Raw genomic sequence first — 25,188 nt, 5'->3', positions numbered from 1 at the left:
ATGAAAAACTACTCTGAAATCCGCTCAAAACCTTTTGAGGAACACAAATAAACAAACAAATAAACAAACAAAAAACACTCGATACATAAAGTTTTTGTGTTTAAAATATTTTAGTTGCTGCTAAAGGTCTGTTTTAATCTCTTTGCCCAAATTCAAACTTGACGTCTCCTCCCAACATAAAACCAGATGGAAACAGCTGATCAGCCTCAGACATTAGGGACACACCACCTCCTGTGTGTGTGTGTGTGTGTGTGTGTGTGTGTGTGTGTGTGTGTGTGTGTGTGTGTGTGTGTGTGTGTGTGTGTGTGTGTGTGTGTGTGTGTGTGTGTGTGTGTGTGTGTGTGTGTGTTCCTGCAGGAGTCTCGTCACTGACGGCGTTCTGTGACTCGGCGTTCTTCAGTCACGTGACGGACGCACGCGATCCGGCGCACAAATGTGCTGTAAAACGGCGCAAACCTGCCGTCAGTCAAAAACGCACACGCACACAGACGTACACGCGCACGCATCCACGCACACGCGAGGCGCGCACGTGCACGCAAACACGCAGAAGCTTACAACGACGTTCAGAAACGATGTGGTGCGTTCAGGTGCAAGCCTTCACCCAACAAGAGCTCCGATCTAACAGAAATACTAAATATTTATAATGATGATAATGTTTAACGAATGAATGTTTAAGTTCAAGCTTCTGCTGCAGTAGATTTGTGCGTCGCAGTTGCAGCTCGTTACGGTTGCAAAGAAATTGAAAAATTGTTTTCGTTATGCTTATTCTTTAAAAATCCATGGTAGTTAATTTGCAAAGTAAATTACATACTGTATATTGTGTTATATATTAATGACAAAATTTAGTTTGCAGTAGTCATATTTTTTTTAATGTTTACTCACTAATGTACTCACTAATTTCCCTGCGGGGATTAAAATCAGTATATACAATTAAATTTTAAAAAGATATTGTAAATTGACTCACAAAACCTTTTTCCATGTATAATGGATGGTTTGTATATTAATGTAATGATAATGAACTAATTAAATGAATAGTATTTAGAGGCATTGCTTCTAAATTAAGATCAGAAATAAGTGGAACATTCCACCCTGTTCTGACAAACAAAACTAAGCCATGCTCCATATAACTCCATATAATTTTATTTCTCTTAAAAACATGTACAAAAGCAAGAATAAGTGATTGCTTTTTAATATCCATTTCAAACACAGAAAGCAATAAAAGTCGTTAAAAATAAAATGTTAAACATGGCAGTGAGCTGAATGTTTCCTTCAGGTTATGTCAAACCTCTTGAAGGCTCAAGGAACCGTTCATCCAGGACTCTAATATATATTACCTATTACATTATATATTCTATTTTCTCATCATAAGATTTGAATAACAATTAAGTGTAAAATAATCGTAGAAAAACTAGTCCAACGTCTCTGCCTGAGGACCAGGTAACAAGACTCAGACTGGTTTCTAAACCAAAGCTGAATTCGCCGTCTGGATAAATGAAAATGATTTTAGCAGAAAAAATTTGTGAATGGAGACCAAACCTTCACCAAGGCTTCTGAGTTCCCCAATGATCACATGACAAAGACATCAAAGTCATACAACAAGGAAGTAGTAAAAAAAAAACAACAACCCCCAAAGCACATTTTCCCAGTGAAAGCATGGATGGTAAAATCCAAAAATCAGTCACAGAGCAACAGACTCAACCAATGCAAACCGACCGCAAGGAAGATGAAGAAGCCCTGATCATGTGATGCGGCTGAAGAAAACATCAAAAGGAGGGTTTGGTCCCGTATGCATCCAGAGTCGGAGTCGCTCCAGCATCACCTGAAACAGCCTTTTGTGTGTAATCCTGCTGCAAACAAACACCAGTAAATATCAGATATACTGAATGCTGGCATTCATCAGTGTGAAAGCTCATTTGTGTTCTGAAGGGCGTGTCAACGTTGTCTGCCCATTCCTACATTGGCTCTGAATACCTGCTGTGAACACATCCACCTGTGCAAACACCACGACAACAAGCACTCCAACCTGCACAGGCCTGAAACGGGTGGCAAACAGGTAACACAGATAATCCATCTCAATTTTATTTTGATTAAAAGGGGAATTATTGCTCTGAATGTGGCAACACCAATGACGTGTTCCCAAATATATACATAATAATCATCTGTGATGTTTTAACAAGGCAGTTCGGGGATAAATGCAAAATAATTCAGAGTTTGCTCAGTAAAAATGTGGTAGTTTAGAGAAAAGCATTATGGTAGCTGGTTAACATTCCCACTAACCTGTTAGCTCCTTTCCTTACATTAGCTTTTCAGTGCAAACAAAAGCATGAAGCTAGTCTGTTATCCATGTTCTCATGCTGCGTTCAGGACATGTCAGACATTGGGAAAACTCGGGCTACCTCATTTGAACATTTATTTTTTCTGATACATCCAAGCTGATACCATTATCCAGTTGTTCAGGATTGGAGGGAATAATTTAGCATTGATAATTAAATTTAACATGAATACGTTTTTTCCAGCCATTATCAGGTGTAGTTTATCAGGTCAGATATTACTAAATTGGGAATTTACTACCGTCATGAACTCAGCATTAACATTAGCTTGAAGAGAAATACAAATCTAGCCTCTTTCACTACTGACAAACTCTGCTTTATTAAGGTTTATACAACATAATAATGTGAGTTATAACATTTTATGATTGTCACGGTTTGTCTGTGTAAATGTTTATTTGTGGAAAGCTCTAATAATCACATGATTAGAAAAGACTTAAAACTTTTAGCATCACTTCCAGTTTCCAGGCGTTTTCAGCTGCCGCCAGATGACAACGAGAGGAAACCAACGAGTCAGCAAGCGGTGCTCATCCTGCAGGTTCCTGTCAGATACTCGATGTCTGAGATCGTTGGTCTCAAACGCTGGGAACCTCTGCTTCCTGGAACCCGTGCTCCGTTCCGTCTTCACGTGGGTGGGATTCCGTTGACGTACCTCAGCGTCAGGTGGAAGCTGCGGTTCATCCTGCTGCTGCGGTGGCACGGTGGCTCCAGGGCGAGCCAGATCAGACAGGCCAGGAGGACCAGGGCTGCAGCCAGGAGGAGGTAGAGGAGAACTGGGCAGAGCAGGGAGGAAGGGGAGGTGCTGCTGGAGGTCCCACTATGTAGGAGGAAGTTAGAGAAATTAGTGTTTGACTGGTTTCCTCAACCTTTAGAGAAGTTCTTTCAGTGCTCAGCTCCTGAAGCCTGAAGTTATCAACGCCTTCTCACCTGTGTCCAGACAGAAGACGCGCAGCTTCTTCACCACACAGCTGCTCCTCTTCATCCCCAACAGCAGATATCTGTCGGTCCAAAGTGACATTTATTTCGAAGGGGAATATAAAAACTGCAGCGGCTTGAGGAAAACATCTCTGATGACTGACATCAACTCACCTGGAAATCTGACTGTCGATACAACCAATCAGAGGGCCCTTTGAGGTCACGTGACAGCAGGGAGGCGTTATCGAGAGAAGACTGTTCTGTGTTACCACGGTCACATTGGTTGGATGCATGGGTGTGGTTTTCTTCCAGGTAGCCCTGTTACGTGAAACAAATCCCAAAAAGTTTTCAAGTATGAATGGAAAAAATTTTTTTAAATTTTTTTTTAACGGCTGCAAACAAAACTGTGAAACCTGGGAACATTTAAATAAAGTTTGCAACGTGGGATTTAGCGCAACTGTTTTAAGATCATCTCCAAGACATTTTCAAGTGGATTCCTGAATACTATTAGATATCCGAAAATTATTAGATATCATTTTCCTGAGGTTGACGACGGTATGGATGATGATTCTGTGGTTTGTTCTTATGCACCTTGAAGGCCTCGTCTATCAGTTCCTTCCTCTCGTTTCTCCAGTTAGAGACAGCGAGGACAAAAATTTCAAGGAAGAGGCAACGTATTTCTCTCTTGTTTTTATGATAACAGTTAAAGTGCGGCCAGACTGGAAGCATAAATCAAGATTTTATGGATCCGTCCGGTGGCTCGAGGAGCAGCAGACGAGACCGAGGAAGAGAAGAAATAGATGCTTTCACCAGTAATGAGAGAGGGAGAGAAAATGATGACTAAAGCCAGTGAAGTGTGATGGAGACAGAAACGAGGAGGGAAAGACGGAGAGGAGGGATCCAGGAATCCATCCTGATGACGGTGAATCTGCAGGAAAAATAAAGGCTGGTGACTGGGAAAGAAAGACGTCCCTTAAAGACGGGAAGACGACGCTTTGCAGATGTGGGAAAAAAATGCAGGTAAAAGATGATGAATCTTTAAAACCAGAGTCAAATGTATTTAAAAGTGTCCTTTTCTCAGAAAGTAATCCATAAATTGTGACGAGGATGTTAGCGACGTTCCCAGTACCAGAGGTCAAGGCTTAGGGTTGTTTTTGCTCTTCTTCTGGTTTGGTGAGTTTTGGTTGAAGAGTTTTATGACAAATTGTTGAAATTTGTTGAGACTGAGCGTTAATAATTTAATAATCAATAAAATTAAAATTTTCTTGGTTTAGTAAAAAGTTTCCATGGGTTAAATGGTTAGCATGTCCTCACATGATCAGAGAAGTCGGAAAGACTATCACAAATTTGTGACTCTTTTCTTTTTGTTCAGGACTAAATATTTTGACAACAAGGAAATAAAATCTGTGGATTTAATTGATCATATCAATCAATTAATCATTTAATTGATCATATCAATCAATCATGTAGAAAATTCTTTTTAGTTTATTGATTAGTTACTAATACACATGAAAGGAAATACTAAACCAAAAAAAGAGGAAGTGACTCCACCCACCTCCCCATCAGTCTGCACCGCTTTGGAACTCCTCCTCTCCAAAGGGGCGGAGCTCTGGACTCCAAGCCACGCCCTTACACGTCCGCCGTCAAACCTGATTGGATGGCCGTTCTGTCCTTCAGGTGTGGAGGTCAGCCATTGGTCTCCGCTCAGCCTTGCCCCGCCTCCTTTGGCCTCCAATGGTGAATAGGTCCTGGGGTGGGCGGAGCCAAGACATCCTTCCAAATTCTACGGAGAAAACAGGTTTTAGTTTGTTTTCTAAATAAGGATCTTGACATTTGGAGCGTCACCACCGAGGCCGACCTCTGAACCTCTGCTGGTCGCGTCTGTTTCTACCGTTCCTACATTAACTTCAGATTTAATGGACTCTTTCATCTCTTTCTTCTTCTAGGTTTTGTGTAAAATGGAACCAGGCGAAAACACAACCTCCAACAAAGACGAAGTGCAGCATCTTCAACTTGTTGCTAAATTCCCAAAAGACAGAAGAGCATCTTTCCTTGCGTTTGGAGGTATTACACTTTTTATTTTTCACATTTAAACTGTTAAAAAACATTTTTCTACAGATTCCTTGAACAGCATATGAATCACACCTTCCTATGGATGATTGGAGCTATTAATGCTTCACTTAGAGGTCAACCTTAATAATTTCAACCGTGAGTCCAGACATTTTTATTTAGCACGCAGCGTTATTTTCCTTTAGGTTATCTGAGGGAAAAATTATGCAAATTTAAAGTGAACACTCGCACTAATGTCATTGGTGCGAGTGATTTGTAGTTAAAGATCTACAACAGCCTCTCAGAGGAGTTGTGATGCAGGACGAGCTGCTCGCCGCTGCTTTTAAGGAAAAGTGAAGGCTGACATTGAAGGAGCCGAAAGGTGACGGTGATTAAACAGAGATGTGGGTGGAGAACACAAGAACGTCTGGAGGCAGGGTTTCATTGAGGATTCCTGCGGCGTGCAAATAATCCCAAGAAGGGGTCAGGTGAGTGCAACGACATGTGGAGTCTTCTGGGTAAACGGCGGCGAGCTTGAGGGGGGCGGGGGGGGGCCGACATCACGCCTTTACAAGTCCAGTAATAAACGAGAGTGTAAATAAAGAGAAAGTGCTTCACATACTTTGATGTCGTCGTTGGCATTCTGCAGCTGTAATCTCTCTTCTGTGGAGTGGTGGGGTTCAACGAGAGTGCAGTGTGTGTGTGTGTGTGTGTGTGTGTGTGTGTGTGTATGTGTATTTAAAGACGAGACCGAGCCGCAGGCGAGCAGAGGAGGCTACTCTGATTACTTTTCACCGCATCCTGTCTGCTTTCGTGCATCTGTTCCGTTCTGCTCACAGCCGCTGGCTCGGCTCGCCAAAATAAAAGTAAAGCGAGGCTCCGACAACATGCGGAGGTGTCACATCCTGCAGGTGTCATCAATAAATCAGCAGAAGAAGAGGTGAAGCGCCGTAACGGTGGAGGGTATTTTTAGATAGCGAGTGTATCGGAGCATCAGGGAGTGTTTCTAGATATTATCGTCTCCCATCAAGAGACGATAAAGAAGATGAATTCTTCTGAAATTTGGTATCAAAAAACTGATTTTTTTCTTAAACTTCTTGAGAATGCTGCAGAGATCCTGATGGGAATCTTTTAGGGGGATGACCTCTGACCTCTGAGTCAGATCCGGATCTGGTTTCCGCATTTTTCAATCAAGTTTTTCTAAATTAACTACCAAACTAATAATGATTCAGATTTAAGTTCAAGTTTAAATGGGCCGGTCACGTGATGAGGATCAGCCAATCAGGGGCCTGTCAGTTTTACGTGTAGCGATGATAAGTTGTAGTTTGTTTAACTTCCAATTGAACAGATAACGGTAATTTAATGTTTGTTCTGTTTACCCATGATGCACTGCTGTTTGTTTCCTTCACATTTTAAGATGTGGGGTTTATTTCTCCAACAGAATAAAAATACTCACCAAACCCGCTTCCTGGTTGTCGTTGCTGATGTCTGACATGGAGCCGAGGGAGCTGAGATAGCTGCGCCTCTTCAGACCGTCTCTGCGACACCGACCTGTACGCAAAAAGGAAGCAGTCGTCTGTTTGTTTGTTTGTTTGTTTATTTGTTTGTTTTAAAGTTGATAAAGTTGATCCAGTGAAAAGGTTTTTGCTTCTCACCCGTGCTGGCGCTGAAATACGACGAGTCGGTGTCGTCACACGAGACGGAACGTCCAATGTCGACCGAGGGGTCCCACTCCAGCCCCAGGTGCTCATGGGTAGGCAAGGAAGGAGACGGGGGAGGAGGGGGGAGGTGAACGGGTGAGGGCGGGTCCAAGGAGAAGACTGAGGAGGAAAAAAGAAATCAGATCCATCCTGATGAAACAATGGAATCAAACGCCAACGTGCTGCTTCACCTTTAGGGAGGTCCAGGTTGTACTTATCAAGCGCTCCCTCTTCGTCTAACAGACTCTCTGAAGGACAACCAGAGTCGGTGGCGTGGGACAGAATCCAGTCGTCAGCAAACACCTGAGGGAGACGGGAGGATGATGATGTCACCAGGGAAGGATGAGGATGGGATTCTGTGTGTGTGTGTGTGTGTGTGTGTGTGTGTGTGTGTGTGTGTGTGTGTGTGTGTGTGTGTGTGTGTGTGTGTGTGTGTGTGTGTGTGTGTGTGTGTGTGTGTACCAGTCTCATGCTCAGCAGGCGGGTGTGTGTTCTTGCGATCTTGTTGTAGACGAGGCTGCAGCGCCTCAGCAGCTCCAGCAGGCGGTTCTCCACCAGCTGAGCGTCGGCCGGTCGGCTGCGCTGGATCAACGCCTCACCGCGCCGCAGCAGGCCGTTCAGGCGATCTGAGTTCACACACACACACTGCTGGAAGTCCTGCAGCACAGGCACAGGCACACACACACAAACACACACACAGTGAGAACAAAGGTAAACACACAAACAATAAACAGGTACTTATCACACACACCTGGAGCTGCTTCAGCTTTTCACAGGTGTTTCCTGTCAGGTGATCAACCTCCGTCAGACGGATATCCAGGTCAGCCAACCAGAGAGCAAGCTCCTCCCTCTCTGCGTCAAACTCCTCCCACTCTGAGACAAAGAGCTGAAAGAGGGAAAAATTCTCCATCTTCATCACAGTTCCAATCTGGAAGTGCTACGTTTTCATATTCAGATTTTATTGTCATTTCAACCATTAATACAGCAGTAAAGAACTATCTATTGGGAAATATGTATGACATCATTCTGCGTATGATGTCATACTAACCCAGGTATTCCTCACATTAAAGATAAGAAGACCTGATATTTCATCAGTGTATACCTGTATTCTATTAAATACAAATAATTGTAGTTTTCACATAAAAATATATTATTTTTATATTTCTCCATAAGTTCAGTGTTTAAGGAAAAGTTTTAGGTCTTATAATGAATCATATACTTTATATAGCCTTGAAAGAAAGAGTGACATTCATGTTCATGCCACCAGACATTCGGACCTTCAGTCGTCCAGTGACGCATTCCAGATTGGCGTTTGCCTCGTCCCACCGCTGGCCGCTTTCCCTCGCCGACGCCAGTAGGCGGCGCTGCATGGCGCCCTGAAACATCCGAGTCAGCGTTCGATTCCTCCGCGTCAGGCCGTCCAATTGGACGAGGCGGGATCCGGCCTCGGCCCGCAGCCTCTGGAACACAAAAACCAAAAAACGCTTTAGCATAAATCAATAATTAAAAATAATTTTTCAGAAAAACTGCTTGTTGCAACTCAGAAATAGTGATAAGGATATCTGGTTTAAAACACACTTCACCTTAACAACTGGCTTCTGAAATAAGCATTTTATTCGTCTATTTCTGGTGTCGTCCTATAATTCTTTCAATAATAGCCACAGGATAAATTCATGGATCTCAGACACAATCAATCATTTTTAATCAGAAACAAGAAGCAGATGATTGACAGGAAACGCTGCAGTTTCATTTCTCCACACCTCAAATTTCCTCAACTCGTCCTTGGCGGTCTGGTAGGTAACGTGGGCGAGGTCAGGGGAGGCGACGGCCTGCTCGACCAATCCCAGCCACGTATCCAGGTGGGCGTGTTCTTTCATGAACTCGTGCCAGAGGAGCCACCTCTTCTCCAATCTGGAAAATATGCAGGAATAGAGTTACTTCATAAAAGTCGCTGCAGATATCAAAAAGTACTTTTTAACTTTGTAGCATCAATATTAAATAAATATTAATTAAAGCAATAAAAGACCAATATTTCTGAAATTGTTTCTCCATAATCACTAAATATTTGTGATCTCTTTTGCTCCACGCTGGTGGAAAAATAAACTAAACTTAGATTTTATTCCTCGGATGGATGCTTCAGTGAAACTTCCTGATGCGTTCATGGACACTCTGTAAACCCTCCGAAAATCTTTACTCAATGCTACCAAAGGTCACTTTCATGCTGGGCAACATCATTGTCCTGGGTTAGCGGAACATTCTAACTGGTTTAGGACATGAACCTCAAAGTTTAAGACTGATTCAGGAATGAACATTTTTAGCTTAATGAAAACTGATCAGATGTATTCTGCCCATTAACAATAAAGGTTTTTTCTGGACGACACTCACAGGCCACATCCCGGGAGGTCTCCGTCCTCCTCTCTCTGCCTCTCCTCCTTGCTCACCTCCAGGAGAGACGAAGCCGAGAGAAAACGAGTCTGATCCTGAATCAGATCCGTGTCTCTGGCTTCCTCTTCCTCTGTGGAGGAGGCGGCGTCACCATGGCGATCAGGTGGGAATCCAGGCATCGTGACATCACCTGACCCTCACCTGTTGAGAAAGCAGACAAGTGGATTCAGACTCAGCAGCAGGTATTTGAAAAAAAAAATTTGTCACTTCAGTGGGCGGGACTAAACCAAGACTTGCTGGGATTGGACGACACGCATCGTGAGCCAGGAAGAGGAAGAGGATTTTACCTGTGGTTTACATGCGGTGACACACCCACTAATGAAACCAAACCCCACACTTGTGATTAGTGGTTCAGAATGAGTTTATAATCGTTGTGTTTGTTTAGTGTTTGTGTGAATGAATCCCACACCGCTGCCTCTAATGACCAGTTCCCTCTGCATCATCCATTAAACCCAGAGCAGCAGATAATGAAGCATGATGATGTCCCCATAAATAATAACCTTACTTAGAGTCACCAGTGTGTCTGTGTAGTGTGTGTGTGTGTGTGTGTGTGTGTGTGTGCGTGCGTCTGTGTAGTGTGTGTGTGTCTGTGTCCACCTGTGATCTTCCAGACTCATAAATCAAACACTTCCTGTCGCCCCGCAGGAGCCTGATCAGCCAAGGCCTCCTCGTCCAAAGTCCCACCAAGGACTTCGCTGTCTGTGTGTGTGTGTGTGTGTGTGTGTGTGTGTGTGTGTGTGTGTGTGTGTGTGTGTGTGTGTGTGTGTGTGTGTGTGTGTCAGCCCTGACCCATTGAGAGACCACATAGATCCTGATGTCTGAACCACCTTTGCGGTTTTTTCCTCTCGACTCTCTGCAGTTACAGAAACATGATTTCATTTCAAACTAGAACGACTCCCAGTGGAACATCTGAGGCCTGCTTGTCCCCCTTTAATCCACAGAAACTACAGAAAGCGATCTGGATTATCGTTACCTTAGGTTCACATCCTAACCAGTCACAGGTTTCCAGACGCGTTTCTACCATTCATGTGTTTCATGATCCAGAACCGTCACCCCTCCAGCAGGTGAGCCTCTGGTAGTTTTCGATGAGTGGAAATGATTTGAATGTTGAGATGGAAACTCGCATGACTCCATTTAATCAGTTCAAACAAAGCAGCCTTAAAACGTTCAAACACCAAAATATTTAATCAGAGAATTTCATGTTTTAAAGAACGTCAAAAATCTACAAAAATTTCATTAACAGTATCGATTCAATCAGTGCGGAAACAGCCAACTGCGCAGCTAACACTAGCATGTTAGCGTGTCTGCATTCCCATTTGCATCAGTGACCTCGGTGGTTTGGTTGATTTAAATAAACAGAGATGCATCTTAAAACCATCATTTTGAATGACAAAATGTCGTCTTCTGGCTACAGGTCTTGAAACTACAGCACCTTTAAAAAGTCTTCATCGTTTCTCGCTAAATCGATAGACGTATGACGGGACAAACATGTCCGGATGGTGAACATGTCCGTCTGTGGTGAACATCACTGCTCAAGCTTGCAGGAGAGCCGACGGATTCAGACGGACCAGCGTGAGGAAGGAAGAGGAGGATGGAGATATCACCTCCTCTCTGAGGAGACATGACCTCAAGCTTTAAAGATTAGGACACAGACTCTAGTTGGGTCTGATGAAGAGTTGGAGCCAGAGAGGTGAAGTCGGACTGAATACTCATCTTAAATGAGATTGTAGTAAGATCCGTGTCCTGAGACAGAAACCTGGAAGCAGCTAAACACCAGAACGCTTTACTGGTAGGATGGTCGGAAGCTTTCACACCTGCAGTTTGGTGAATGAATCCAGTTCTTAAATTTATTATTACATCTTTGCTAACAAGCATCAAAAACACAGAGTAGTAAGACTGCGGGTCGGTGACAGCGCTCTGCTAAACACTGGAACGAAGCACCCAAACACAACGACCCCAGAGAGGAAGAGAGGAGGATGGATGGATCCTATCAGAGAAGCTGCTTCCCAGGGAAACGCTGCTCATCCGAGGAGGAGATGAAGGTGAGGGGAAGTCAGGACGGTTAAAATAATGTCTGTGTCCTCAGACAGAGTCGATATCTGCCTCCATAGTTTTTAAACCAGAGCTGCCTGTGGTGACCAGAGGCTGTGGGCGGAGTCTCTGGAGCGATGACAACCAATCCCACGAGTTACTGGTCACTGGGATGCCAGCAGAACCACAACTGGGAGATTTAAAAAGCAATTTACAGGCAGCGGCGTGAAGATATGAACCTCTCCACCTCTAAGTTTGACACTGGAGGATCTCCTGAGACAGAACTTGAACCACCTCCCTCACCTCCTCCTCCTCCTCCTCCTCTTCCTCTCTGCCCCCAACTAAGTCTATTGTTCCATTTGGACAAAAGGAAGCTGGCAGGGAACAAACAGCCTTTCTGTCCTCCTCAGGGTAAAAGACAGACAGAGGGCTGAAAGACACCCGATCTCTACGATCTAATTACGGAGAGAAGTTGGGGAGAAAGGGAAGAAGTGGAAATGGAGACGGTGAGAATATCATCCCTAAAATAACTGACGGAAAACGAAGCCGTAGATCCAGGATTTCTCCGTACTCTGGTTTCCTGCTGCTCCTGGAGACATGAATGAGGTTCGTCTGTAGCAGTCAGGAGGTCAGAAGGTTGGTTTCCCAGGTAGAAAACTACCAGTGTGGTCCCAAGCAAGCTGAGCAGGAACTGAGAGGTCACGTGACACATTGCAGGCCACTGATTGACCAGTTTAAATCCTCTCTGTGCCATCAATTCCTAGAATATCCTGCACAGTACACATCAGTGGACACAACTTTTGCATGACGGCCACTTCTGTCTTTAGTAGATGTTAACAGCTCTGTGCCGTGTTGCTATGACAACGAGCTTCAAATAGGTGGTACCAAATGCAAAAGCACCCAACTGGCACCACGTCCTGGAGACGCGGTGAATGGAATCCTAATCCCCCACTTCCAGAATCATTTCCTGGTCTTTACTTTCTGGACCTGATTGGTCAAGAGGAAGTGAATCTCAGGTGTGTAGAAGTGGTCGTCGGCCATGACCCATCAGAATCAACAGGAAGACAGACGGGAACCGGTTCTACAACATTGTCGCTGTTTGGGAAACTTCATGAGGTGTTCATTAATTATTTTACGTCATATCTGTTGGAATCATTCCGTCATGATTTATTCCCACGGAGAAGCAGCGCGGATGGTTTCTTGTGTGTGTGTGTGTGTGTGTGTGTGTGTGTGTGTGTGTGTGTGTGTGTGTGTGTGTGTGTGTGTGTGTGTGTGTGTGTGTGTGTGTGTGTGTGTGTGAGAAACAGTAGATTTCTGTTTCTGCTGAAACTTGAGCCTTTTTCCGCCCCGAGAGCCAAAAACAACTAGAGTATTTACAGAGATTCCTGTTTCATTCTTCATGTTCCTGACACAACCCGGACACGGAGCTGGAAATGTTCAAATGTGTGTTTCAGGTTATTACTATGTAGAATCATTGGTGAGATCGACCATCAAGCAAACAACTGAGTAAAAATTTGACCTCACAGTGCTGAGCGGTTCTATGACTCTCAGTGATTAAAGATGTGTTTGGTTTCCAGTCTCCAGTAGAACGTTCCTGAAGATGTCAGGAGTCTTTTTTTCCCGAGCGGATCTTAATCTCATGACCCAAATACGTTGACGTTTCTGCACAGATTTGAATGTTAAACTAACTAAGCTGGAAGTGGCGTCAGGAGGAGGCTGAGCGGAATGAATTATCTGCACTGAAAGAGGAAGTTTCAGACGAAAAGATCAGAGACAGGAGGATGAGGAAGAGGAGGAGGAGGAGGTTTAAGGCGGGAATGGAGGAGCAACCACGTATTTCAGACTCTCTTCATCATTTCTGACTCCACGTTGTCTGGAGGGCGAGAACAAATACGGTTTTGAAGAATTTTGTGTAAAAATTTTCACCCTTTTTTAAATGTATGTCGAGAGATTAGAGGAGAGAAAAACACTTCATCTCAGATCTCAGTCTGTTTGTGGGCGAGTTCACTCCGAGGGACGGATGAAGGATGGAACTGGAAAAACAAACGATTCACCGAAGAGAGATTTCACCTCCGTCAGTGAGACCATCCTCCTCCTCCTCCTCCTCTTCATCCCATCATCATCTGAGTGCTGAGGATAATGTGTTCCTTTTCTGCTTCCTGTTGTTTGGTGACGTTGACCTGGAGCTCGTCCTTCTGGACCGGCACTTGTTTAAACGACCATCCAGATATCACCGTGGTTACGTATAGCTATCATCTCTTTAAGTAGGAACCAATCGTGGAGCCTCTCAGGTGACGGCCACGCCCCCACAGCTCAGGTGGTCACACTGTATTCACAGCTATTCGATATGTGACACAGTTACAGTGTGGAAGCTGCAGGTCAGGGTTCCGGTGACACGGTGACCTGCATGCGCCGGTGGAACACGCGAAACATGATACCTGCACAGAACCAGCCATCCGGATCCAACACACCTGCACAGGTGAACTCACCTGCATCGGAGAATCAAACCAGTTCAAGTGTATTGGAAACATTCCCTCCCTGTCTGACTACTTCCTGCTTCCGTTTCACAAGTGAGGACGTTTAATTCAATCCATAACCTGTATGAAGGTTTCAGATCGCTTTCCTGACTCCGCCCCTTCATCCGGACCCATTTGGACCTCTTCCTCACGACGTGAGGAACACTTCAGCAAAGCACCAACAAAATCCTTCAGGTAGTTTATGTCACCGACGGAAACGGAAATAAGAATCCACACAATAATAAAACAATAATGATGATAAATAATCAATAAATAAATAAATAAATAAATGGACAACAGGAAAAATATATTCAAAACAGAAAGAGGGAAAAAAAAAACTCATTTCTACTACCTGTACCTATCACCATGGCAACAGAGGGACACACGAAATTACCTTTCTGAAGTAGTATCCCGAGGGGAAGCGGGACACTGAATACACACACACACACACACACACACACACACACACACACACACACACACACACACACACAGAGAGAGAGAGAGAGAACCGGTTTCTGACCTGTTTGGTCTAAATTCGTCTAAATTACAACCTTCCGGTTCCGTGTTTCCTGAAACTACCTGTTAAGAATAATTTCCGCTCGCGTGACACCACCAACTTGTTTACCTGAGGATGAAGCGGCGCCCAATGACAAAACGTCTCTCAACTCACACGAGCCGGAAAACAAACGAGAAGGAACGCGACGTCACGAACGAGTGAACGATGACGACTCACCAGCCGGATGATGACGTCATGTCAGCTGGTTCTGGCGATTAAGTAGAACCGTCCTCTGGTGCTTCAGGTGAGCCTCGCTGCCTTTATTTTACCTGAACAGGTGAAACACCTCCAGCCTGCAGCAGGAAATCAGCGACTGAGCAGCGGCACGTAACACGAGCCTACCTGCAGCGGGAGCCACGCCCCCTCCGCACACCAACACACCTGCGTCTGCTCATCGCGCACCAGCGAACCTCTACCCACCTCCCCCTTCTTCAACGTTTCACGCATCTTAATGTCTATACATTATTTCTGCTAATGTCTATAAAAGTCTATAAATAACTTATTTCCCAGCCTAATGCTGACTCATCAAATGTTTACCTGCTCAGGTGTGACGTTTAGGGCGAACTGGACCCAGCCTGGCATGTTGACAGCTGGTCATCAAACTATAAACACATAAAACTCCATCTGGGGGGTGGTCACCTCCACTGACGGGGGCGGGGCAGGTCACGTGACCACCTTTATTCCCTTGGAGTCTGTCCTGAATTTCTCTAGAAGCTGTAAATGGATAAGATGGAATGATTAAATGTATGCTAAGCTAAGCTATTCAGATGTGTTCAGATCTGGAGGTAACTTAGCTTCTTGTTAGCATTTGTGCTTCAGCTGTGCGCCTGAGTGTGTGTGTGTGTGTTCCATTTCAGGTGGGATGCAACAAAATATGTGCATAAATATAAATATACACGGGCGGCACGGTGGAGTAGTGGTTAGCGCTGCAGCCTCACAACACGGCGGACCCGGGTTCGAGTCCCGCTCTGTGCGGAGTTTGCATGCTCTCCCCGTGTCTGCGTGGGTTCTCCGGGTTCTCCGGCTTCCTCCCACCTCCAAAAGCATGCGCTTCAGGTTGATTGGCCGATCCCAAATTGACCATAGGAGTGAGTGTGTGTGTGAATGGTTGTTTGTTTCTATGTGGCTCCGCGGTACACTGGCGTTGTGCCCGGAGTGTCCCCTGCCTCACGCCCTGAGACTGCTGGGATAGGCACCGGCTCCCCGCGACCTGCGTTAGCGGATTAAGCGGGTTGGAAGATGAATGAATGAATAAATATACACATGCGATCATCTTTTTTTTATTTGTGGTCCAACTCAGGCACTGGGTGTGCAGCATCAGTTGCCATGGCAATGTAGCCAGGTAAAACCACAGCCCCGCTCACTCATTAACCTCTGAATGTAAAACATGTCACAGGAGGAGGAGGCACACAACTAATCACCACCTCTGTTGGTGTGGGGATACACTCCTCATCTGCATATGCAAATGACTTCACACACTCTGCCCATATATGGACACGCTGACGAAATCTCTATGCAGTTATGTAAATGAGGCCCGGCGTTACATAAATGTCGTTGAGCAGGAAAATTACGTAAGATGCCGGTTGTGAAGATTTTTAACACCAAGAAGCTGTAAATAAACAAAGCCGATGTTGTTGTTTACATCCTGTTGTTTACTGACGCCGTACCGGACACCACCATTTCGTGTCTCTGCGAGCCGACAGGAGCTGCTCAGAGGTCTTTAAGCTCCATCAACAAGAGGTTAAAGTTGTCATTTCATGGTATCCTGATGATGAACCTCAGCAGGACCGCGACGGTTTCATCTGTTTCCATGACGACTGCTTTGCCCCCCTGGGGTCTTGTTTGACCCGATTGCAGCAGAGAGGCCTCCTCAGATGCTGGCCGGTCGATTAACCTCAGTTGGGTCTAAGTAGCTAATGCAATGCTCTCTTTCAATCTCAGTGGCTTAGCTCAGCGGATCGGGTTTAAGCAGCCACTGAGCTGAAAAGAAGCCGCGTGCAGATGGCGAGTTGACGGCGAGTCAACGGCGAGTCGATGGCGAGGGGTCGCTGCAGAGCGCTTGAGGATTAGCCACCGCCGGCCCGATGACAGACGCAGCTCCTGGGTCCATTGAAGACGGTCGGAATAGTTACCTGAGCTAACGCCATGCTCAGGAGCACCTGTAGCATTAGCAGCCCGCTGCAGAGCACTGCCATTGGCTGAGTGTAACGTCAAGGGGTGGGGCTTGGTGAGGTACTAGGACCCAGCTGGAGATTCTGTTATTATTACTCCAATCAGCACAGCAGGAAAAAGCCGCAAGTGAAGAACATCCAACCTTTACACCATGAGACGAGCCGTCCAATCAGAGGTTACACACACACACACACACACACACACACACACACACACACACACACACACACACACACACACACTGACCTCCTCACCTTCCCTAATAGCCTTTTGTATCCCTAAGTCGGCCAATGACACGGCCATTGTCCAACTGTCACCCAATGACTGTTGCTATTGTGACAGAAGCAGCCAATCAGAGCAATGTATGTACCCACAAACTGACCAACCAGATGACAGAGCCCCCTCGCCACATGTTTGACACGCCCACTCCGGCTCCTCCCCCTCTCTCTTGTTAAAATGTGAAATTGAACAGGAGCATCGGGAGGTCTTTACTGTCTCTCCTGCTCTCGTTAGTCTTTTAGTGCTTTTTTTTTTTTTTTTTTTTTTTTTTTTTTTTTTTTTTTTTTTTTTTTTTTTTTTTTTTTTTTTTTTTTTTTTTTTTTTTTTTTTTAAATAAATTTATTGAAGAAAATTCAGTACAGCATACAAGAACAGTATACAATACAAACAGAGAACATATAAAAGAGTTGCCAGGGGGTATGACCACATGTCCTTACATTACACAAAAACACCTAAAGCGGAACATATGTTTAAGGTCTTCACAGCTTTTTTGTTGTCAGAGCCGTCAATAAGCTGTATATATTGTTCAACATCTTTAAGAAAATAAGTAAAATTAGGGTTTTTTTTGCTGAATTTACATTTATGAATAAAAAATTTAGCCAAAATTATTAACAGATTTATAAGAAAATAAGCCTTTTCCTCTTTCTTAGAGCACTTATAAAAACAAAAAACAACATTTTCCCAAGATAGGGTAAAGTCCTTGGAAACATAGTCTATAATGAATCTACTGACATCCTTCCAAAGTTTTTTCGTATAAGGGCAATGCCAAAATAGATGTAGCACAGTCTCTGGGTAGTCCACACAGAAAGAACAGTCTGTATTTATGTCCCTTTTGAATTTAACCATGTAGTGATTTGCAGGATAGTATTTGTGAATAATTCTGAAGGAAACTTCCTTCACCTTATTGTAGATGAGATATTTGTGTGGAATCATCCAGACCTTGTTCCAATCAATGTTATTCACAAAACGATTCCAGTAAGAAACAACATAAGAAACACAAACAACATCTTTCTGGAATAGAGCACGTATATGTCTGTTGTTATTACGGGGAAAGGTCGAGAAACAAATTTTCCCTATGTGAGAATCAATTGGATTAGGTACGGAGATTGATGGGGGTGGGTTGGGAGGATTTCTGAAAAGCATTAAAGTACCTGATGGGATAGCGTCAAACACTATGGCGAATTCCCTGGGAGTAACAGGAAATTCATACTTGGATAAAAATTCCCTATAAGTAAGCAAAAGTCCCTCTCCATTAAACAGCTGACTTACCAGAAGAATTTTGTTCTGAACCCATCTGTCCATAAAAAGTGATTTATTCTTGAAAAGAATATCTCTATTATTCCATATTAAGTACCTGTGAGGAGAGAAGTTATGTTTATAGATTAGAGACCACGATAGAAGAACTTGCCTGTGAAAAGCTGACAATTTTACAGGAAGTTTGTCTACATTATAATTACAACTGAGAATAAAGTGTAAACCACCAAAGCGAGAGAAGATGTACTGAGGAATGAAGTTCCAAATTGAGACAGGATTTTTGAGAAAGTGTCGAGCCCAATTTATTTTAAATGTATTATTAAGAGTAGCAAAATCTAGGAAGTTAAGCCCCCCATGTTCATAGTCGTTCATAACAACTCCTTTCTTGATATAATGTGTACGATTTTTCCAAATAAAATCAAAAAGTAAACGGTCAATATTTCTGATAGTTTTATTATCCAGATGTATGGGGAGAGCTGCATAGGTGAGCCGAGAAATACCTTCAGCTTTAGTGAGAAGGACTCTGCCTTTAAGGGACAGGTCCCTCTGCAACCACTGATTTAGTTTAACTTTGGTTTTTTGAATGATCGGGTCAAAGTTCAAAATACATCTCGAATTCTGGTTTTTAGAGATCAAGAGCCCTAAATAAGTGACTTCCTCTTTGACAGGAATATTACAAATGGAATTTGCGTTACTATTTTTAACAGCTAATAGCTCACATTTATTCAGATTAAGGCATAGGCCAGAGGCCTTAGAGAAGTCATTAATTACATGAAGAGCAACGGGGACTTGGTTAGCATTTTTTAGGAAGAGAGTAGTGTCATCAGCCAGTTGGCTGATAATAACAGTTTTGTCAGCTATAGAGATTCCTTGCACTACACTGTTAGTGATATGGTTCGTGAGAATCTGAGTACAGAGTAAGAAGAGGTAGGGGGAGATGGGGCATCCCTGGCGGATGCCTCGTTTCAAGTTAAACCTTGGAGTCGTGCCATTTTTCATTTTGATTGAACTGTTGCCGTTGGCATACAGAGTCTTAATAGCCGTGCAAAAAAAATCACCAAAACCCAACATCTTTAAGCAGCGAAAGATGAATTGGTGTTCAATCGTATCGAAGGCCTTATAGAAATCAAGGAAGAGGACAAAACTTTCATCAGAAATCAACTCAGAATAGTCAAGGATGTCTAGGACGAGTCTAATATTGTTAGATATATGTCTATTTCTCATAAAACCCGACTGAGTCTCATCTATTATTGTATCTAAGACCTCTTTAATTCTTTTGGCGAGAATAAGGGCCACAATTTTGTAGTCATTGTTGAGTAAACATATGGGTCTCCAATTATCGAGAGACAGCACATCTTTTTTAGATTTTGGAATTAAGGTTATAAGACCTTGAGTGAGACTAGGAGGAAGGGCATTTTTTCCTATGCTTTCTAAGAAAACCTGTAGAAGAAAAGGGGCTAAATGTGTTGAAAAGGCTTTGTAAAATTCTGCGGTTAAACCATCACTTCCTGGTGATTTGTTCTTCTTAAGAGCAGCAATGGCATCAGAGACTTCTTCTACAGTAAAAAAGGTGTCACAAAAGTCCTTATCCACAGTACTGAGGATGCGTAAGTCTTTAATTGAGTCTAAGAATAAAGAGGCCTGCTCTTGGTTGTATTGTGAGCTATAAAGGTTGCTATAAAAATTACAGCAATAGTTTGAGATTAGTTTAGCATCGTCAGTTATGACGCCATTTATATTTAATTGATGGATGGAGTTGGTTTTAGCACGCAGTTTTTCAAGCCTAAAAAAATACGCTGAATTTTGTTCCCCTTCTTCTAACCATCTCTTCCTGGACCTAATAAATGCACCTTCTGCCTTGCGACGATAAATGTCATCTAATTTTTTTTGCAGGTCTAAAAAATTAAGTCTATCCTCTTCAGTGATTTCATCAGGGGGTCTTTGAAAGAATGAGGTGATTTTTGTTATAATTTCTTCTTCCTCTGCTCTTTTAGATTTAGAAATTGACGACCCATATCTTCTTAAGAATTTACCTGCTTCAAATTTGAACAGTTCCCAATTGGTGTTGTACAATTTTTCTCTATCAGCCTTGTTCCAGAAATGTGAAATCAATTTACAGATTTCAGATTTAACTGCATCATGCTCTAACAAAGAGTAGTTTAATTTCCAGTATGAAGATCTGAGTGGTACATTGTCTGTAGTAGAAAGTTGGATATTAATATGAATTGCTCTATGATCAGTTAAGGGTGTAGCAAGGAATTTAACTGTGATCTTCTCTTTTTCAACAAAGCTGGATAATAACCAGAAATCAATACGTGATTGTCTTGAGCCTGACCTGTTGCTCCATGAAAAGGTTCTTTCGTCTGGAAATTTCTCTCTCCATACATCTATAACATCAAATTTCTGCATGAATGCCTTAAGATTCAAATTAAGGGGGGAGGGCTGTCTAGGGGGCCATCTATCAACAGCATTATCCAAGGCAATATTGAAATCACCGCCAATTAAAAGGATAGAATTTGGGAATCTCGATAACAAAAAGTCAAGTCGCCTCTCTATGGAATGAAGAAGTTTGTCGTTCTCAGGTTTGGTGTTATATCCATATATGTTAACAGTAATTAAGGTAACATCAAGGTACTTAAGCACAAGGCAAACATAGTGACCTAAAGAATCGCTGTCTGAGTGTAGTACAGATCCACTGAAAGAGTTTTTAAGAGTGCTGACTCCAGCAGAGTGCTCTGTGCCGTGGGAAAACCAGATGTCTTTTAGTGCTTCTTTTGGCCTCGTGCGCTACAGGTGACGTCAGCCTTAAAGTCACAGAACGTGTTTAACATGTAAGATACCTGACGAACACGTCACCTGGACAGAGGGTGTGGCTCTGTGGCGTAATGGTTAGCGCGTTGGACTTGTAGATAACCTCAATGGAAGAGATTCAAAGGTTGTGGGTTCGAGTCCCACCAGAGTCCAACTGTGTGAATGACGTGTGCTCTCTGATTTATTCATCTCTTAATAATTCGTCATGTCTGTTAAAAATTAAAGCATTTAGGATAAACACCAGATACCGCCACAGATAGACTTAATGTGACGTCATCAAATCGCTTCCATTGATCACTATGCTTTTGGCACCGAACCGCATCAGCCAATGGGCTTCGATCTGAGACGCAGACAGGATGGATCACTCAAATAATACCGAGAGACGTTTCCGTGAAGCTCCGTCTGCTGAACGGGGTTTGTTATTCAGCGCGTCCCGCCGGTGCGTCTCCGGTGGGAACGCAGCTCAGCACCTCAGGGTGCGTTTGATTCATCAGAAGGAGCGGAGACGGGCGGATCCATCTGAGCCTGGAGAGAGATCATATTATTCAGAGGAAGACTTCTGTACCGCCTCAGGTGATGAAGAGCCCAGCGGGGGGGGGGGAGGCTTAGTGTGTGGATTAATTCCTGCTGTCGACTGTGTGTGTGTGTGTGTGTGTGTGTGTGTGTGTGTGTGTGTGTGTGTGTGTGTGTGTGTGTGTGTGTGTGTGTGTGTGTGTGTGTGTGTGAGTGAATCGCAGTGAAGGGCGTACTGTTGTCTAATGACTGGAGTGTCTTTCCTCGTCACGTCACGGCATCGCTGCTGCAAACAGCTGTGAAGAAGAGATGAAGAGTCACACTGAGGAAGAAGAAGAGAGTGTGACGGAGGGGGGGGGTGAAAGATGAGTTGAGGAAAGATGAAAGAGACGGAGCACAAGGAGGACAGTGAGGTTACATAATGGCTTTAAGCGGACTGTGTGTCTGTCTGCCGCCTTTGGCCCCCCCTGCTGGTCACACTAGCTAACTGCAGCTGCGCCTGGAGGCTCTGCTCGTTTTCTTTAATCGTCTGTTCTGATATCCGCCTCAAAACGGATCAGTTAATCATTCAATAAAAGACGTAAACCTTTCAGGTTCGGTTTTAACCGAACAGTTGCCTCCTTTTCAATCGGTTAACTCAAACGGTTCTGATGGAGGTCGTTGAGCTTGAGACGGAACCCAGGCAGCAGCAGAATAAAACCAATGTTCACCTGCAGAGGATGAGGTGAGTCATCCTCTGCAGGTTTCATACACCAACCCCTGATTGGGAAGCAGACTTTAATACTTTCTCTCGCCTCCTCCTTCTCCTTTTTGTTCCTTTCACTTCAACCTCAAATTCTCCATTCCTTCTCTTCGCCAAGGTTCCCCGTTTTTTATGCGTCTTTTTTGATGTGTTAAAATCACTTTATATCCACTTTTAAATATTCTGAAAATGTTCAATTGTAACGTGAATCCAGATTTTGAGTGTCAGAAATCCGTGGGCCATGAAGAGACCACGCAACTTTATCCTGTGTACAAGTGGCTCTGTGGCGCAACGGATAGCGCATTGGACTTCTAGTATAACACGTGAGAAGTGATTCAAAGGTTGTGGGTTCGAGTCCCACCAGAGTCGAACTTTATTTCTCGGTCTTGGTGAAACTGAGCTGCAAATCAACAAAAGGCGTGATCAGTTCTATTTGTCCAGAGTAATATAATTTTGAATTAATTTCTCTGCACCTTCACTCAGGAACAGAACAATCAGTAGGACTGAATAAAATAAAAGACAGAAAGGAGAGAGAAAAGAAAGAGGAAGAACAGGAAGATTAAGGTATGTTTCATGACTAACAAATATTCAATGTAAAGAAAGATGTATAAAACCAGATCAACCAGAGTCCTGATCTATTTCTTCTCCACATAAAAACTGATTTTTAAGATATTTTGTTTGATTTAAGAGTTTGCAATTTACATGTAAATCAAAACAACAGACATGATAAAATAAAAAAGAATAATTAGATAAAAAGTGTGGAAATAAAAGAAACAACTTAGTAACCAAAAAAATCACATCGATTAAAAGAAGAATCCATTTGTAGAATTCCTTCTTTACATTTATTTATTAAAAAATTATTTTTGAATAATTCTGAATTTCTTTGAACCCTTTATGACAAATTTTGAATTCCCCACTTCAGTAATAAACTTAAATAATACTTCTACACTTGTTTAACGTGGAGTTTTTATGAGCTGACTCCTGCCAAGCAGAAACTTCCTGATATTGAACAAACTGCTGTTGCTGTGATGTTATTGATCCTCCTCATTAGGAGTCTGTCCTCTTAAATAAATCTACATCTGTTGTTCTGCTCATTGATATCCAGTCTCCTGCTTTGTTTATGATCGATCACATTACAGGATCTTCAGAGTAAAGACACCTATTGATCTGTGGTCATTCTTCCATTGATCTCACTTCAAAAGATCAAATCCAGAAAAACTGGTACAGGGGCATATTTATGTTTATTGGTTTTATGCTTAATCTTTCAAACCTTACACATTCTGTGACTTAAAATCTTATAAAATTAAATATCAAATTAAATCATGTTGATCTTTGTATTTCCTTCATTTAAAATAAACAAATCGTTAGTGAAGCAGAAATTATAGCGCAAAAGAATAAAAGTTATTTTACACCTCATATATGTATTTATACTGTATTTATATTACAGTGTATTTAAATTAAATTTTACATATTTATTATATACCTCAGTAATAAATAACATGTAGTTTAAACAATAACAGAGTAGATTCCTCTGTGTGGACAGCATGTCTGTTTCATCTCTGCGACCTGTTTGAAGTTTGAAGTGAGAACAATTCTTTGTGATCTAAATGTTTGATCTGATTGATCCAGATCAATACAGGCTCACTGGTTCCACTGGGAGACCCTCAGATGTTTGTGGTTTAGAACCTTCACGCCTTATCAGAACCACAGAACAGTTCCTTTAGTGTTCCTTTGAAGTGAATGTAAATAACTACCGGTTATTAACGTGATGTTAAAGACATACTTCACATTAATAGTGCCATTCTTTCTCTTTTATACTTCCACTTTCAAAACACTTATTTTTTTCCTTTATAGTTGCCTGACTGTTTGAGTTACTTCTCAAATTACAGTGAAACCGGAGTGTGGAAACATCAAACAGTAAAAATGGAGGAAAAGTAAATTAGATAAACTCTAAACACGTGAAATATATCAGAATTTATTTGAGGAAATTATTCTAATGTGTTAATACTACTACTACTACTACTATTACTACTACTATTACTACTACTACTACTACTACTAATAATAATAATAATAATATGAAACAATAATCAACAAGCATGAGTAAATGAGGAAAATATGTCATAAAGTAAATAAATGTTTACAACCAGCAGCTGTAAAGCACAGGGAATATGGAGGAGTTGAAGTACACGTAGTTGATAAATGGACACACTTCTACTTGCATTGCAGTTTTTCAGAGTAATTTTAATTCTTGTGCTGATGTTAAGGATCTGATACCGTCTTCCATCCATGACTTTTCCATCATAATCAATTGTAATAATTAATAATTATCCGCAGATTTATTAAATCCTGTTTATGTGAGTGAAGGTTTCTGATTGTTGCAGCAAGCACTGATGGCGACATCTACAGGCCAACAGACGCGCTGCAGCATATTTCTTTCAAACAACATATAACAACATATAGTGTATTACAGATCAGTCATTCTTCATAATATAAATGTGTCCGAAAATTCGGTATAAAAAATATTTCCCGTAAAGTATCACATGACAGGGCCATCCCTCAAGAAGTGAGTCAGCAGATTAAAGGCCTAAACAGAAACCCATTAAGATAAAATTATTATTTAATCCGCGCAGTGTGTCCGTTTGAAGTGATGTGATCATTAACATTAAAATAGATGAGACGTCTTCAGTTCTCCATTCACGCTCATCGGCAGCTCAAAGAGTTCAAGATGTCAAACCAAACATCCAGACTTCTGGTGTCTCTGAACTCAGACCATCAAACGCTGAATTCACATCAGTCGTTATCACATTAACGAGTCGGCCGGTGTTTGATGGCTGTCCCTTAAAACTGGACCCCGCGTCGCGTCCGGCCCTCA

At 42.7% G+C, this 25,188-nt stretch overlaps 1 protein-coding gene and 2 non-coding genes across 4 annotated transcripts; 2 read left to right on the top strand and 1 right to left on the bottom strand.

Annotated features, from left to right (window-relative positions):
- Window positions 1–1,161: 1,161 nt before the first annotated feature.
- si:ch211-137a8.2 (uncharacterized protein LOC777613 homolog) lies at window positions 1,162–14,865 on the bottom strand. Of its 2 annotated transcripts, none has more exons than XM_068317755.1 (13): window positions 14,612–14,684; window positions 9,377–9,577; window positions 8,752–8,902; window positions 8,269–8,451; window positions 7,743–7,877; window positions 7,454–7,648; window positions 7,183–7,294; window positions 6,947–7,111; window positions 6,748–6,842; window positions 4,798–5,025; window positions 3,417–3,560; window positions 3,255–3,325; window positions 1,162–3,144 (listed from the first exon to the last, which is right to left on the bottom strand). In XM_068317755.1, exons 2-13 carry the CDS (start codon window positions 9,553–9,555, stop codon window positions 2,952–2,954), a joined length of 1,851 nt encoding a protein of 616 aa, XP_068173856.1. In that variant the 5' UTR covers window positions 9,556–9,577; window positions 14,612–14,684; the 3' UTR covers window positions 1,162–2,951. The 2 variants fall into 2 exon arrangements, with proteins under 2 accessions (XP_068173856.1, XP_068173855.1); XM_068317754.1 differs by lacking the exon at window positions 14,612–14,684 and adding an exon at window positions 14,720–14,865 and having other exon boundaries at window positions 1,163–3,144.
- A 6,253-nt stretch (window positions 14,866–21,118) lies between these two features.
- trnat-ugu (transfer RNA threonine (anticodon UGU)) lies at window positions 21,119–21,210 on the top strand. The gene is given in 2 exon segments: window positions 21,119–21,155; window positions 21,175–21,210. It is a non-coding gene; the product is annotated as a tRNA-Thr (tRNA).
- A 1,380-nt stretch (window positions 21,211–22,590) lies between these two features.
- Window positions 22,591–22,682, top strand: trnar-ucu (transfer RNA arginine (anticodon UCU)). Its single transcript is given in 2 exon segments — window positions 22,591–22,627; window positions 22,647–22,682. It is a non-coding gene; the product is annotated as a tRNA-Arg (tRNA).
- Window positions 22,683–25,188: the final 2,506 nt, after the last annotated feature.

The sequence above is a fragment of the Antennarius striatus genome, chromosome 6, assembly GCF_040054535.1.
Source record: "Antennarius striatus isolate MH-2024 chromosome 6, ASM4005453v1, whole genome shotgun sequence".
Lineage (NCBI taxonomy): Eukaryota > Metazoa > Chordata > Actinopteri > Lophiiformes > Antennariidae > Antennarius > Antennarius striatus.
Note: the sequence above shows the minus strand (reverse complement) of the source record. Positions and strands in the feature narration are given on the sequence as shown.